Source organism: Hemicordylus capensis, chromosome 1 (genome assembly GCF_027244095.1).
Source record: "Hemicordylus capensis ecotype Gifberg chromosome 1, rHemCap1.1.pri, whole genome shotgun sequence".
NCBI lineage: Eukaryota > Metazoa > Chordata > Lepidosauria > Squamata > Cordylidae > Hemicordylus > Hemicordylus capensis.
In genome coordinates, this window is record NC_069657.1 from 137,216,994 (window position 1) to 137,234,361 (window position 17,368).

A 17,368-nucleotide genomic window follows, 5' to 3' on the forward strand; every position below is an offset into this window, starting at 1 on the left:
ATGACCAAGATACCAGAAAGACTAGCAAGAAGTTTGGTAACAGACCCCAAGCCAGTACACTGCAACATTAGGGGATGTGAGAAATCCAGAGTTATCCACTTGACCAGGATCAAAGATTCCTTGTCAATAATATCTCAGTGACGCATCTGGCCTGAATGTTCCAGCAATGCAGAGCAAATTCAATACTACATAGTTTTTTCACATCTTGAACGTATTGCTACACCAGTTGTTTGCTTGCACATTTCAATAAGTACATATTGCTTCATTTATTTGCTATAAACACCTTCACACTGTAGCTTTGAATATACAGCCATTTAGTTTTAGTTTCTAACCTCAGAAGATTAGGAAGTCATCAATTTATCACTGGAATCTGAAGCACTGAATGCAATAAGATCCCTTCCCTTTAAAATCAAAAAGGCACCTAGACATGCCCGACTTCCACTGGATGGAACCTCATTACCATCTGATTCAAAGTGTCAACTCAAACTTAAATCAATTTAGAGCAGTTTAGGATCACGTTTTTGACTTTCAGTGCAGCCACAGTCAAAAATCTTCAATAAGCATCCAGGACCTTCTATCATCCTTGGAAAATCAAGACTACGGTAGCTAGCAAGAGCCCCTTTCACACACAAAGTTTGTAACTCAGTATACCAGCAAACATTCTTTTATTACATTTGTTCAGTTATCCAGTTTATAACTCAACATTTTAATGAACATAAAGATCGATACAAAAGAAAATATTTTTGAGATTAGGTCAGCTTCAAAATGGGAAACAAGGGTTCCCCCCCGCCCCGCATCTTATACTTCCACTTTTACACAATTGGTTCCTTAAAAAAAAAAAAAAATCCCTATCAAGTTCTCCCCACTGCACTTGTTACCACCAGAATTACAAGGAGGACATAACAATACAAAATTACAAGGGGGGCGGAGTTTACTAGTACAAAAAGAGAAAAGGACTAAATGCCCATGTAAGCCTTGCAGAGCTGGAGCCACACTAGCACAAGTACACTAGCACTACCTCTAGTCAGTTCACACAGACAGGTACAAAATGAACCTGAACTTCCAAAACCTACTGCATCCATATGTGGGGAGAGGCTTGTAATCTGTATCAGCTCAACTCAGCATCTGCCCTTAAAAAAAACAAATCTGTTCATGTCTAGTAACAGCCATTGTTTTACTGAGCAGCAGATAAATTCTAGTTTTAAATATTGGCCTTCAATTGTTAAACTGCAGTATATTATGTACAAATCAAGAAATAAGCTTCATGCAACCTTCTTCATACTGAGGAGTATGAAGAGGAGTGCCTTCAATTATTTTGTATGCTTAAAAATTGCTTCATTTGTTGAGCTTTCAAAGATTCATTTATATGGAAATATTTTTATTTTGCCCTGATGAAAGTATCCATTGTTTAAGAGGAGAACATATTAGTGTCACTATAGAAACAAGGAAAGGCAGGCTATGTTTTGCCATTCAAGTATTGACATGAGAGGGAGCTAAGGTCTGCATACTGTACTTTAACCAGCAGCATTTTTGAGATCTTGTAGGGGTTGAGGGTGGCAAGAGGAGGGCTAAATGTAGCTTGTACTTCAAAATAAAAAAGGTCATTTCAAAGCAAAATTCTTAAAAGTTTCAACAGATTTAAGACTGTTATATTGTTTAAATTAATGTAGTGTCACATAAAGGGAAACCCGCATAGCTGTTTTAGGAATGTGCAACAAGTTCCTATGACAATATCATTGTAGAGAGGAGATGTTCATGTTATGAACACCATTTGTCCAAGCTTGGTTTTGGTAGATGAGCTTCAAGCAAGACAGCCAGTGCCCTTGACTGGAGACTCTCATGAGGCATCAGGAGTAGCCTTCCAGCATTGAGTGGTTGTGTACACCTACATAAATCCCCATGTTATTTAGTGCAGCTTAAACTCTAGAAGTAACAAGACAGTTCTGGAGGATCATATGACATGCTCTGCCTTGCACAATATGGGCCCCAAGACTGAAGCAAGCATAGCCTTGGCAAGAACAGAAAGTAGCTCTGTAGTATGATAAGGCAAGAACTTGGAGCTTTGGTGGATTAACTCTTCTTTACTTTTGTTAGCCTTCACTTGCTCTTTTTGGCTAAGGGGCAGCAAAGTTAAGTAAAATATTCTGACCTAAAGGGATAACCAGGATAAATATGAATTGAAGAGGTATTTGGTATCAATATTATGTAGTACAAAACTAGGAGGCTGCTTCAAGATAATGCACCTTAGCTTTGTGAAATAGGCAGCTATATCGAGGACCTCCAGAGGCTGTTGCAATAGTTTTTGTGCAAGTTATGCAGTGTGTTTCACGCTTCAAATTGCATCCCTCCATTTATCTTGTAGATACTGTCCTAAATGGTGAATGAATCAAAAGGACAAGAATATTACACCGCAGGTCAAGGTAGTTTCAGCAGACAATATCAAACTGTTCTTCACAGTGCACATATTTATTCCAGAAAATGTGTTCCTGATGCCCCAAGCAGTAACAGTTTTCCAATACTGGGGCAACTCTATTCCCTTTGCACCTGCTTAAGCCTCCCCAATTCTCCTTTTTGTAAGATGACACAAAAACAACACACTCAGGTGGAGGTCCCCGTATGGGAGGAACATTGCTTCTAACATTAGTTGTAACATTCTTGCCCAAACAAGATTAGGTGGTACCTTTTCCAATAGGATTCTCACACGAGAAAACACAGAAGTTACAAAACTAGACAGGGTTAAACTTGCACGTCAAGGCAACCAGATTGACTTAAGCAAAATAACCCTCTTAGCCGTTAATTCATTAGTAATGTTCAAACTTTTCTCTCTCTCAGTTTATTCCCACTGTGCTCAGCTGCCAGTATAGAATGTCCATCACCATTGCTTAAAGACTTGTCTTTTCCATATTTGTGCTCCTGCTTTTGTCGTCTTATTTCTTTATACCGCAAGGTGATGTCACTAGACATTAAAAACAAAACACACTGTTTAGAGGAAAACATCTCAAGTCATTCTTGTTTTAGTTTACAAGAAACAGTTACTATATGATGGAACAAGAACTTTTTTCTTTGTTCAGAAGTTGGCTGTACTTAGTCACTGAGCATCTCCAAGAGACAGTATTATAGCGACTAAAGCAGCCTTGCAAATACTTAGGGGGTAGAAGATCAGTCATCCCAATATTCACCTGAGTCTTCTCTCTACAGCATGAGGCACACCATATATTTTCTCCACAGCTCTGATAAGAAAGGGAGTAGCAAGGAGGGAGAGCTGCTGTTAGCAGCACGGCAAAGCTTTTCTACAGTGTAGTGTATATTGTGGCGGCTCCTTTCCTCTCTTCCCCAGATTTAAAATGAAAGGTTTCAAGTTTGGTGGAGAAAAGAAGAAGAATGTGAGCAGCAGGGGTGGGCACAAAACCAGAACCCCCGGTTTGGCTTGAATAGAACTGGACTTGAATTGAACCAGGTCCAGTCTAGTCCTATACACACTAGAGCCAAGCCTGGTCCAGCTCTTGAGTCCGAATGGGTTTGGGCCTGGCTCGGGAAGGGAAGCAAAGAAAAAAAAATTTTTTTTTTTAAAGATGGACTTACCGCCATTGCAGAGCTTCAGGGAGCATGGGGGAGGAGGGTCTGCTGAGGTCCCCCCTCCCGGCCTTCCACAGCCCATTTTGGGCCATTTTCACCTTGTTTGGGCCTCTGTGTGCTAGCGGTGGCCGCTTTGGAGGCTGCTGCGCATGCACACCGGCCATCTGCATGGCCAAGTTACCTAGCCACTCAGATTGGAGCACTGGTTCACCTACCGTGAAGGCTTCTTCTTGCTGCTGCATCCAAGGGTGTCTCTTGAGTGGGTTATACTCGTCCTCATGGCTCACTAAAGGCAGGACTATGTAAACGAGTTAGAGTATTTAATAGCTAGGTGAGCATAGCCCCATCCAGTTCTTTTAGGCCAAGATAGCTGAGTACTCTGAAGAATTAAAAACACGGATCTAACAGAAAGAAAACATACTCAAAAATCCCAACATTCCTAAAAAACATCCAACTATTCTTCTGGAAGAGACTAGTTAAAAACGAAAGTGTGTCCAGAGAACAAACAAAAAGGGGAAACAACCAGTATGTTTCTTGTACTACCACCAGCTACTTTAGCAATACAACCCTAAGGTCCCTGCGGATACTGAAGGGGTGTGTGTGAGACGCTCTTGGATGCAGCAGCAAGAAGCAGCCTTCACGGTAAGTGAACCAATGCTCTGTTCTCTGCTGCTGCAATCCAAGGGCATCTCTTGAGTGGGGACATACCACAGCCCTCAACCCAAATGTTGGGGGGGGGGACCCTGCCTACTCTGAAGGAAGGATCTGTTGGAGTACCCGCCTCCAAAATGCTGCTTGAGCAGAGGCAAAGGAATCCAATTTATAGTGCCTGGTAAAAGTAGATGGAGATCATCAGGTAGCTACCCTGCAGATGTTCCGGACCAGAGCGTTCATGAAGAATGCAGCTGAAGGGTGGCAACCCTGGTCAAATAGGCAAACACTTTAGTGGGGGCCCTAAGTTTCTATGTTTCATATGCCAGGATTATGCATGCCTTTAGCCACTGAGCTATCGTGGCAGGAGTAATGGCTTGGCCCATGTTCCGAGGCATCAGGCACCTATGGACATCCAATTTATGCCTAGCCTTTTTTATTATTTATTTATTCATTCATTCATTCATTCATTCATTCATTCATTCATTCAATTTCTATGCCACCCTTCTAAAAATGGCTCAGGGCAGTTTACACAGAGAAATAACCAATAAATAAGATGGATCTCTGTCCCCATAGGGCTCACAATCTAAAAAGAAACACAAGAGAGACACCAGCAACATTCACTGGAGGTACTGTGCTGTGGGTGGACAGGGCAAGTTACTCTCCCCCTGCTAAATAAAGAGAATCACCACATTAAAAGGTGCCTCTTTGCCAAGTTAGAAGGGGTTTTGCCAAGTTAGCAGGGTATTCATTTCCACTGAATGTACCGGCTTTGGGCAAAAGCAAGGGAAGATTACATCCTGTGACAAGTGAAAAGGACAGGCCAACTTGGGCCAGAAAAAAGGGCCAGAGATGAACCTCACAGAGTTTTCAGAAAATATGCAAAGGTTCTTATGGACTGAAAGTGCCCAAAGTTTTTTCATCCTGTGTGCCAAAATTATGGCTATCAAGCGTTTTAGGGTCAGAAGATGTAAAGGGATAGATTGAATTGGCTCAATCTGGAGGGCCTTTAGGACCGTATGTAAATTCCAGGTAGGAAATTGGTGCAATACTGGGGGGGGGATCAGTGTTGCCCCCCTGAGGAAGTACTTCAAGTGTGGGTGATGCAGCCTGGAACGTTTTGATCCCGAGATAAGTCTCACCAGGAAGGTGGCCTGCTGTTTCAAAGTGTTTGTAGAGAGACCCCAGTCCAGACTGTCCTGCAGGAATTGTAAAAGATGTTTCATGGTAGCTGCCCCATTAGGAACCACGTGCCTTGTAGACCATCTGAGGAACGCCCTCCAAATATATTGATAGATCCTATTTGTGAAGGAGCATCTGGAGGCCAGATCATGCCAAGCACTTTAGAAGAGCAGCCATGTTGTTTAAGGAGGCACTGTTCAGTCTCCAGGCAGCTAGCTGTAACCAGCTGGGATCTGGGTGATGCACTTGGCCCTGCTGAAAAAGATCTGCCATGACAGGTAATATTAGGTGTTCTGCTGCTGCCAGGTTTTGGATCTCTGAAAACCAGGGTCTTCGAGGCCAGAACGGTGCCACCAGGATGACCTGTGCCCTGAGGAGTTTCACCCGTTGCAGAAACCTGGTGACGAGCAGTGTTAGTAGGAATGCATATAGAAGATCTGCCAGACATGGAATTGATAGAGCATCCACTGCTTCTGTTTGGGGAAGGGAAACCTGGTGAAGAAACATTGTACCTGGGCATTGTCTGGAGTCGCGAACAGGTCCACAGACTGTTCAACTGGAAGGTCTCTGGGTTCAGTCTCCATTTTCCTGGGAGAATTTCCCTCCTGCTGAGCCAGTCCGCCACTGTGTTCAGATCACCTTGTACATGGTGAGCAGTTATGGATGCCAGCTGTTTGGCTGACAGGAACAGGAGAACTGCTTTTACCTGGAGAGACTTCAACCTGGTTCTCCCCTGGTGGTTTACATGCACTTTCGCCATGGTGTTGTCCATGCGGATCAGCACATGTTGATTGTGGACTATGTGTTGGAATGCCAGAAGTGCCATCCGTATTGCTGCATTCCAGCCAGTTGATGCTGTTTTGCTTTCCTTGAACCGATTTGTGTAGGCAGTGGGCACCTCACCCATGCTTGCTTGGTGGTGACAATGACCTGAGGAGGGTCCAGGAACTCCTTTCCCATGGAGAGGTGTGGAGGCGTAGTCCATCTCAGGGAGTGCAGAATTGGGAGTGGGTCACCCATCTGTTGGATTTCACGGCAGGTTCAAGTGATAGGGAAGTAGAAACCACTGCAAGGGCCTCAGATGGAAACATGCCCACGGAACGGATTTCAAGGTTGCCATCATCAGTCCCAGGATCCTGGATAAGGTGAGCAATGGTAAGGATTTCCTTACCAGGGCCTGATAGAGTTCCGTCTCCAGGGTGGTCCTGTGCTCTGGCAGTAGGAAGAGCTTGCCCCTTTGTGTGCCTATTACGATGCCTAGATGCTGCAGTAGGTGCAATGGGTGTAACTGGCTTTTCTCTTTTAACTAGGAAGCCGTGGCTCTGGAGGACCTGTGGCGTGGTGTTGAGGTCCTTCTGGGCAGACTGTAGGGAAGGAAATTGGACCAACAAGTCTTCCAGGTAAGCAAATATCCTGACTGTGATGTGCTACAACTGGCGATGTGCTACAACTGGCGCCAGGTTCTTTGTGAATATGCGAGGGGCTGAGGATAGGCCAAAAGTAGTGCCCTGTATTGGTAGTAACTTCCTATGTAGAGGAAGCAGAGCAGAGGGCAACTGTCTTGGTGAATCAGGATATGCAGATAAGCCTCCTTCAGGTCTAGAGCAGGGATTCTCAACATTGGGCCCCCAGATGTTCTTGGACTTCAATTCCCAAAAACCCCAACCAAAGGCCACTGGGGCTGGGGATTATGGGAGTTGAAGTCCAACAACATCCGGGGACCCAACGTTGAGAATCCCTGGTCTAGAGGATAGAAAATTGAGATGGTGTAGGGCTTCCACAGTTGACCCGAGTGATTCCATGCAAAACCTTCTCTTTTTCACGAGGTGGTTGAGGTATTTTAGGTCCAGAACCACACCCAGGGAGCGGTCTTCCCCCCTCTCCCCCAGGCACTGTGAAGATAATGGAATATATTGCTGCTCTCTGTTCTTCTGCTGGCACTAGTTCTATTGCCCCGACTGGAGGTGCTGGATCACCTCGAGACTCCTGTGTTTGGAGGAAAGGCAGGAGATTGGTGTGGGTGTGGGAACGAAGCGGCGAGGAGGATTTTTGGTTAGTTTTATGTAGTAATCCCTCTTGATGATGTCGAGCACCCAGTGGTCTGAAGTGGTGCCCTCCCAGACATGAAAGTGAGAGGAGAGGCGACCAACCTGGGGCACCCCGGCCGAGTCAGGACTGCATTTTGGCTTGCTTATTCTGGGCTGTGAAGGCTGCCCTGTTCCCAAACCCCTGTCTAGAGGCCCTGGACCTGTTCCAGAAAATTCGTTGGGGCCTGAAACCCCAATCCCTGCTAGTGAAGGAAGAACGAAAGGAGCGAAAGGGTTGGGAAAACCCACCTCCCCTGTGGGCGATCCTGCTTATGCATTGAGGAGGACATCACCTTTTTCTTATCTTTTGATTCAACAAGGAGATCCTTTAAGTCTGTATCCCCCCAAATATTTTCCCCATCAAAGGACACGACAGTAAGATTGGCCTTAGAAGTTGTGTCCACCTGCCAATATTTTAACCAGGTTTTGGAGGCCCAGAACCGAAGCAAGGAGATCCTTTAAGTCTGTATCCCCCCAAATATTTTCCCCATCAAAGGACACGACAGTAAGATTGGCCTTAGAAGTTGTGTCCACCTGCCAATATTTTAACCAGGTTTTGGAGGCCCAGAACCGAAGCAGCTCCTGCACTTGATGCAAATCTAATAGCGTCTAGGGTGGAATCAGATATAAACGCCTGTGCCTTGTGTAATTTTAGGAGGGTTTGCCTCAAACGGGTGGGTTCTGAGACAGGGTGCTGGATTAAGTTATCCAGCCATATGAGACATGCTCAGGTTACCATGGACGCAGCTGTTGAAGCTCCCATCGCTAAGGCAGCAGATTCATGTGACCTTTACATAGCCCCTTCTATTTGTTCGTCTGCAGTGTCTTTAAGTGCAGAGTCCCCATCCCTGGAGATGACAGAGCCAGAAAATCATTTGGACCACTGGAGCGTCTGTGGGGAGTGTATTAAAAATCTCTCCCCCCCACCGCTTGCTAGAAGGAATACAATTGTTGGCTATTGCCATTGCCTTCCTATTAGATATGGAAAAGGTCAATTCCCCTTTTGAAGACTCAATGAAGTGCTTAGGGATTGGAAGCGTCATATTGTTTGATTTAGGCCCAGGAAACACCATAGCACTTTTACTCAGGGGCTAGGATTCCTGAGGGGTAGGCTGGGCCAAGCCCAATGCATGTATGGTCTTGGACAGTAATGGGACAAAGTCCAATGAATGAAAAAGTCTTTGGAGGGCTTCTGCACCCTCTGTTTCTTGCCCCTCTTTATCTGGGTAGTCAAGGTCAGTACCCTCCAAGGGATCCCTGGGATCTTCTGGGATGTCTCCCCTAGGGATAGGGTCTGCATCCAAGGGAATAATAGGTACTGGACCAGATGGAAGTTTGTTTGGAAGGTTCTGAATCCTGCCTGGGCATCCCCCAAAGTCTGGTAAGTCATGGTCTGAGATTTTGGAAAGTTGGGTGCCCTTATCCTGTTTTGACTTAGACCTTCCCTTTTTTGCTTTTTTAATGTGTTTGTACTTTTTCTTTGCCTTCCTAGGGACTGGAGCCTCAGAAACAGAAGACGAAGCACTGGTGGAAGAGGAAGGGTCTCTCCTAGACCGCTTCCCCTTTGTTTTAATCTTAATTTATCATAATGTTCAAAAGAATGTGCCAAAATATCCTCAAACTAGGAGTGCCAGATAGGTTTGATGCCACATTAGAGGGCATTTGGTCTGATGCCACATCAGAGGACATTTGGTCGAAAGACGCACTGGAGTGGGTTGGCAAGGGATGGAGCCCTGAGGGCCCTTGCGGGGGGGGGGGCCTAAATTAGAAAACCCAGTATGGGCTGAGCTCATCATTTGGGCGCCAGCTCCAGCAGAAGTGCTCCTGGTGACCACAGCTCGGATAGTGGTGGAGGCCTTTGCTGCTCCATGGCCCATTCCCATGCTCTTGGTTGTCGCCGTGTGCTGGAGGTGGGTGGCATTTTTCTGTTGGTGTGCTCTGCTGGCTGCTGGTGGAGGCCATCGGAGCCGGCAGGAGGTTTGGCACAGCAGCTGTGTGCTCTGCAAGGCTTCAGTGAGTGGGCAAGAGAAGCAGCGCTTTCTTTTTCAAGGGCACTCGGCCCGGGGATCAGGCGGTGGGAAGGAGAGAGTTCAGGGCCTGGCTTGCCTCCCCACCAAAAAATAAATAAATGTCTGATTGAGTGGGTGGAAGCTCCGGAGTGCCACCCATCAGCTGTTGAGCAGGGTGTGCGCTCCACTCTGGGCTCTCCAACTGCCTTGGAGTCACGCAGGACTAGAAGAACTGGGTGTGGCTATGCTTATCCGGCTATTAAACACTAACTCATTTACATAGTCCTGCCTTTAGAGAGCCACATGGATGAGTATAACCCACTCAAGAGACCCCCTTGGATTGCAGCAGTAGCAAAGGCCAGTGCGCATGTGTGGCATCCTCCAAAATGGCCACCGCCAGTACAAAGACGCCCTGAATGGGCCAAAAATAGCTCAAAACAGGATGTGGAAGGCCGGGGGGGTGGGGGAGGGAAAGCTCAACAACAACCCTTCAGTGGCTGCGGCAGCACACCCTCCCCCCCACCGATGTCCCAAAGGAGTTAAGTCCGCCATTAAAAACAACAACAAAACACTAAACCGGCCCCACCTTGAGCTGGGCCACTTGAGTGCGAGCCAGCTCAACCTCAAGTCAGCTCGCACATCTCTAGGGAGCAGTCAACCAGATCCACTCCATCTGCCAAGCAAGCTCACTGGGGCTATCTGGACCTTCTCTTTCTGTTGCTCTCCTGCTAGCAAAAGGATGGGAGTGGGGAAGCAGGAACTAGCTCTGCTGTGTTTGACCAGTAGAATATATGCAGTGGAACTTAAGCTGAGCATTCTTTTTGTTCTCCACCCCACCCTCACTATTGGGGGCAGGGAGAAGAGAAAAATACAGTCATGAGACACATCCTTCCAAATGGAACCCTGTAATATAGAGGTCTAATTGAGGGGCAGCACAAGGGATGCATTCTCACTTCCAGGAAATTGGGTGGGGGGAGTTCTGAAAGAAGGCATATTTCATCAGGAATTATTAAAAATTGAAAATAAGTTGCCAATATCATAGTGCTTATAATATAAACATATGGTGCAGCTATAGCTTGGAATACTGTGTATAGTTCTGTTTGTTCAATCTGAAAGAGGATATTGTTGAGCTGAAAGTACTTCAGCCAAAATGATCAGGAAACTGGAGCACCTCTCCACAAAAGAAGAGCTAACACACTTGGGGCTTTTTAAGCTTAGAAAGACAGCAACCAAAGGGCAACGTGATCATGCTGCATAAGATTATGCATGGTGTGGAGAAAGTGGATAGAATTTCTTAAGTCTCAATATTAGTACTCAGATTCATCCAATGCAACAGATTGGCAGTCAATTCAGGACAGCCAAAAGAAAGTATTTCTTCATACTATTTCCTATTTATGAAATACACTGCCACAAGGTGTGGTGATGGCCACTGTTAAGACAGCTTTAAAAAGAGATCAGACAGAGTCATGGAGGACAGGTTCTGTAAATGGCTAGTAGCCATTAAGGCTAAATGGAATCTCCATATTCAGGAGAGGTGTGTATCTGAAATACCAGTTATTGGCAAACAAGCAAGCCGGCCGGGCAGTGGGTGGGAGAGGAATGCTGCTGCCTTCATGCCTTTGCTGGTGGACTTCCCAGAAGCAACTTGCTGGTCACTGTTGGCAACAAAAATGCTGCAGTAGATGGACCCTTGATATGAGCTAGCAAATTTCTTCCTAATTTCTTATATTTAAATTGTTACCATGGAAACATAATGGAAATGATCCCAACACATAAACACCTGGAAAGCTCTTTCTTACCGAATGAAGAAGCGCCACACTGTCCAAGTGAGCACAAGTATGATTCCAAGGATCCAGCACTGAGTAATGTAGAAGGGAAGCGACAATGTTAGGGTATAGGGGTCATATTTTACCACAATAAGGAACTCAGTAGCTGTGATAGCAGCAACAAGCCATGCCTGCTGACCCAACTTCTTGTGGAATTTCCTGCAACAATAAAAAACCAACAACATTAGTATAGAGGGGCAAGAAGTTATTTCTTCAAAGTGGTATTTCAATTGAAAACCAGAATACACACGATTCCCAGTGTTGTGTAAGTCAACTGAATTACCCTGAGAAACATGGGCCATTGAGCATTGTCAATGTTAGTTTGATGGCAATCGTGGCTACTGCAGGGATCACCCATGCAAGTGATATGGCTTTGGAAGCACCTGACTGTAGACACTCTCTCTATGATGCCCAAGAACCAGCTCCTGAAACCTGTGGGACCTTTGGGAATAGCCTTAAGAAGAGGCCTTTCTTCTTCTTCTTTTTCTTTTTTGAGGAGCTACAATAAAAAAGTTTACTACACACACAAATGCATTTGGATGTGTGCATGGACCTCTTGGATTCCTAACATTTGTGTTTCAGTGGAACTGAAATTAGTTCCAGCCTGTTAAGAAATAACCATGTTCATACATATTAACGTCAGTGGTTTGTATGCACATACATATATGTATAAACAATAGCCAAATTTATTTGTTAATGAGACTCAGTTCCACATACATACTGTAGTATCTTTATTATGTGCCAGTTTAATTAAAGGAGGCCCCAGTTTCATATAGTACTAGTACATTACATTTGTAATTTTTATTAATCAAGGCTGAAAAAATAGCAATTTTGTGTGACTTAACCATCCTCATCCAAACATTCTTGGCATGAAATTTCTCCTTGAACTAATGTTTGTAAAACAGAACTGTGTCACTCAATAGCATAAAACTTCAAGGGAACTTTGAAGTAAATCCTCAAAATAAACACTAACAAAATTCTTAAGAGCTTTGAGTATCTGCTTCTACAGTGAGAAAGAAACATTTTGTTGGACTTATCTCTCTCTCACTCACTCATGCACACATCTAAAAACATCTATGCTTTCAGAAACAATATCCACTGCTAAGTAGCTTTAATCTTTAAGACCTATTTAGTAGCTAGGGTCCTGTCAAAAAGGAAAGTGAAGAATGGATATTTCAATTCCTCCCAGTATATTCCCATCCATTATTTTCAGGCAGACCAAGAGGGTAAGACCACGATTGCTTTTCCAAACCCCAACTTTTATTCTGCTCCCCCAAGTCACATGCCGCTTATAGAGGACAAAAAGTCCTTCACTTTCCCAACCTACCCTGAAAGCTATGTTCAAGGTGGGCAAGAGGCAATCCTCTACTGCAATGCTTCCTTCAAGTCTATATCCAGCTTTTTGTTGTGGCGGGGGAGGGCCCACATAGAAATATTGCACCCTCCCTTATCACAAAAGAGCTGCCTTCAGTAGGGAAAGAAGAAATATTGTCCTCTTTCTCCCCACCCACTGGAGTCCTGCCAGTGGTGGCCCGGGCAGCCAGATTCAGTTTATTTTATTTATCACTTATCATGCATCATTTATCAAATTTTCAGACCACCCCAAACTTCCGTCTCTGGGAGTTTTACAACAACATATAACAGATTAAAAATGAAAACCTTAAATCAATTCAAAACCACAGTCCAAGTTAAAAAGCTTGGGTAAAAAAATAATTTAGAGACTTTTAAAAAGTTGTTAGAAGTGGGGAGGCTCTTATTTCAGCAGGGAGCACATTCCAGAGTCTCGGGGTAGCAACAGAGAAGGCCCATCCCTGAGTAGCCACCAGACAGGCAGCAAGATGAACCTGTTAATGCGCAACACTGTATTTTTGCTACTGGTATGAATAAAATCCACTCCCAGTTTTTAGAGTGCAAAGCAACTTGTCTCTCAATTGTATCTCAAGTTGCAGAGTATTTAATCTGTTCTACTGAAATCCAGGTAAACCTTGGATAAATTCAATTTATTAAGAAATAAATTGATTTTTTAAAATTTAAATCAGATTTAAAAAATTCATAACAAATAGAACCTAGGTCAAATGTATCATCGTGAATATCAATCATAGCTTCTCATTATATTCTATGAACATGTTAATAGCAGTATATGGAGATGAGAGATAACAGACCTCATCAATCCTATTCTGCAGGTGGTGTACATGCAGCACCCCACCCCCAATCAAGCCCTTGCCCTCCCTCCTCCCCACCAGAGTGCAATGACAAAGGTGGTCAATAAATGAATAGAGGATTTGGGGGGATCAAGTAGAGCCGAGCAAGGAGGAGTTATAAATTATTATAAATGTAAGGGATGGGGGAGGGGGATAGAAAGTGAAAACAAAACATATTCATGCAATCCTGAGGAAATGTTTTCAGAGTTTATCCTCCATTGCAAAAAGGAAACACCTAACATGTCAGCAGGCTGTAAAAGAGACCCTATTTGGGAATATTTTAATGACGTTTCTGTGGGTAAGACAGCCATGTGTGCAAAATGTAAACCGTGCAACAAAGCAATGTAAGGCCTGGTTGCCTGAATGAAACAGCATTATGAAGTGTACCTACCTCCTAAAAATGTATTACAGTTATATCAGACAACAAGAATGTACTTTTACTAGAAAATGATGATTTTCCTGACTAGTGATTTAAATAATTAAAATCAAATCTCTGTGAAACAATCTGTCATGATTTAAGTCAAATCAACCCTGTGGAAATCAGTGTAAGGCCATCTCCAGTCCACCAAGTGAATTCATGGCAGAAAGTGTTTTCAAATTGTGGGTGCCTCCAATGACAACAGGCCACTTCAAACCTGTAGAGCTTACAGTCAGATGTTTCACACTTCTGAGCTGTATGTTATGCTAGACAACATGATGTTCTGGCCCACTCTATATTTTGATAGACTAAATTGAATGCCTTCAGGATACCACCTTATCAGATCTGGGGAGAAAGATTCCTTCCTTCAACCAAAAACAGGGTAACCAGGTAGAATCAGAATGAGACACGACCACTCAACATTCTGTCTGTATTAGCAGTACTCAATGCCCCAGAGGAAAAAAGACTTCCTAGCAAACATCTTAAGGGATTGCGTTATCCAGTGCCAACCATCCTCCAATTCTACAGCCTCTCACATCAACTGTAATTTCACTTATTCTCAAAAGTAATCTCACATGGTTATGTATTTTGTTCATGTCCTTAAATCTCACCTTGTGGTTCACTTCTATTTGGCATTAAATTTAGTACATTCTACTTGGCACTAAAACATCTAAAACAACTGAAGTTGAAGTGTGGGTTTGATTCAAACTTTCCCTGTCTTTAATAAGTATATATTTTGACAGTATATGACTGGCATGAACAACACAGATACTTCCCCCTATCTTCCCAATCATGTTCTCAAACCCCACCCCCCAAACTTTGAACACACCACAAATTGCAAAATGAATGTAAGCATGGTACTATTGTTAAGAGCATGACACAACTATTGGGATAGGGGATGAAGCACTGTATGGCAGCGAAAAGGAACTAAAAAGCTATTTAAGACTGAAGGGGTGGTGATTACTATGTAAGTGTGTCTGCCTGCAAAATCAAGAGGTGTGAACAGCAACAACAGAGCGCCTTGGCTTTCACTTTCCTGCTCTACCCATGGAGAAATACTGCAATGTACAGACGACCAGCATGGGAAGGGGGATGAAAGAGCACCATCTTCATCTGTGGCAGCTGGGCTAATGCAGAGGTGCTTTCCATTTCATTTCAGCAGCTTCTTCTGGTACAGAGGGAAAGTTTAAAAAAATCTGGCTAGAGAGAATCTGAAGCACAACTCTTTAAAAGCTAAGTTGTTTTTTTGATCTGCATCAAAGACTTTTTTGCTGAGCTTAAACAGAAGATAAAGTACAGCTGGATTGTCAATGATTTTTTTTTTTTTGCCTCTCCATAATTTCTAGGTTACTTGAGTAACATTGTAATAGAATATGAAGGAAATTCAGGAACATTGTGTTTCTCATTTCCCTGGATCTTTCCCCAAGCAGTCAATGAGTTGGCTATGAGGATGAAACAGCAAAAGACTCAAATCTCTTTTGCCGTGCATCTCCCATAAAAGCATGCAGTCAACATGGAAACCAATCATTCAAGAAGTCACAGTAGAAGGTTTCCTGCCAAGGTGCTGTTGTATGGCAAGGGATAATCAGAAATCCCTGAGCCAAATTCCTACTGGTGGGATTATTCAACCACAATTGAATAATTTTGTCCAATATCAAACAGCTGTACTTGAGATATTTATATCAGACACCTGTGCCATTCCTTATACAAGAGAGAACAGGTTGCTTACCTGTAACTGAGGTTCTTCTAGTGGTTATCTGTTCATTCACATTAAGGGCTTTAGCACCTGCACAGTTCCTGCATCAGGAACTTTCCAAGCTTTTCCCCCTCTGCTACATTTTGGCGGTAACTCCACCCCACAGCCTAGCATTGTGCCAGCTTTCCCTCAGTTCAGGAGTCCACTGATCTGAAAGAGACTGCAGCAGAGAAGTAGGGCGGATATATGAACCAACAGATGACCACTAGAAGAATCTCAGTTACAGGTAATTAACTTGTTCTTCATTGTGATCTCTGTTCAGATTATGGGTGCATAGCAAGCTTACAAACCTGGGGGGTGCGATGCAGTCACTGGAAGATGGATCTCAGCACCATTCTCTCAAATATGGCATCCTAGCATGCTTTGACATCCAAGACATAATGAGAGATGAAATAGCTAAGTGTTGCCTAAGTAGTCCCCTGGCAGATAGTCTCTAAGGGGAGACTGCTGTTGAAGGCAGTTGAGGCGGCTACTGCCCAGGTGGAATACATTCTGATTAGAGTTGTCAGGTGTTTTTCTGCGGGTTCATAGGCCAGCCTACTGGTTTCCACAATCTACCCTGAGATGGATTGTGAGGCAAGTTGAGACCCCAAAGTACAAGTCCCATAAGACACAAAGAGGTGGAGACTACTTGGGCAAGAAGTCAATATTGGTCCATAGCTGAACCTTGTCCTTATGGAAGACTGCTGTAATTGCTACAAGAAAAATAGTCTTCCAGGTAAGTTAACAGAGATCATAGATGGCAAGTGGCTCGAAAGATTGGTCCATCAGAAAGATTTTTCCATGGGACCTACAAGGGGTAAGTCCTATGGCGGAGAAAGAGATGAGGTGCATCTGGATAAGTGTGGGCCAGGCCCTTCAGGAATTGTTCCACAATCGGGTCTTGAAACATTGAGGGTCTATTTTCTTTAGTTAGGTAGAATGTGATGGCAGCTAAGTGGACTTGAAAGCATGATGGAACTAGTCCCAATGTTTTCAGATGTAAGGGATATGAAAGTATGTGTGAGGTTGTTGGTTCGTGATGATCGTGACCCATCTGTTCCATACGTGAAATGCAACGTTTCCACTTATTTCTGTATGTTTTTCTGGTTGCAGGTTTCCAAGAGGCCTCCAAAATCTGCAAGAGCTGTAGGTCTGTTACAGAAGAAGGTACAAGGCCTTAGGCAAAGGTGATACACATCCAGGTGGAGCACCTTTCTTTGCTGCTATGTGAGCAAGTGAGGAATGAGAGGTAAGTGCAGCCATCCCTGTTGCCAGCAGCCACAGGTAGGGAAACCAAAGTGCTATAAGGAACCAAGGTCTTCTAGGCCACCAAGGTGCTATAAGGATGGCCGAGGCGTGGTCCCTTCTTATCTTTTGTATTACATGGGGGAGAAAAGGAAGAGAGAGGAGTTGGGAGCTCCAGCTGAGAGCAAAGGCATCTCCCTTCGAGTACTACCCCTTGCCAGCCCTGATGCAACAGCATGGGCATTGTTTGTTGCCTTGTGAGGTGAAAAGGTCTGTTACTGGGGTGCCTCACATGCAGAAGAGACCTTCCAAGAAGGTCCTGTCCATTTGCCACTTGTGAGAGTCCGAAGTTGTTCTGCTGAGGATGTCTGCAGGACATTTGTGTGTCCTTGAATGTGAATCATGGAGAAGTCAATCTGGTGGTAGAGGGCCCTG

The 17,368-nt window shown here is 44.2% G+C and overlaps 1 protein-coding gene across 3 annotated transcripts in view; it reads right to left on the reverse strand.

Annotated features, from left to right (window-relative positions):
- Positions 1-648: 648 nt before the first annotated feature.
- The window catches only part of PTDSS2 (phosphatidylserine synthase 2), a 95,786-nt gene continuing 79,066 nt past the window's right edge, over positions 649-17,368 (reverse strand). The window contains exons 11-12 of one of the 3 annotated variants that reach the window (XM_053265802.1): positions 11,305-11,363; positions 649-2,956 (exon numbers count right to left, since the gene is read on the reverse strand). In XM_053265802.1, coding sequence (XP_053121777.1) covers positions 2,928-2,956; positions 11,305-11,363 — 88 coding nt within the window. In that variant the 3' untranslated portion in view covers positions 649-2,927. Of the gene's footprint in view, positions 2,957-11,304; positions 11,491-17,368 lie in introns of those variants that run through there. The other 2 variants (XM_053265793.1, XM_053265813.1) reach the window with 2 other exon arrangements.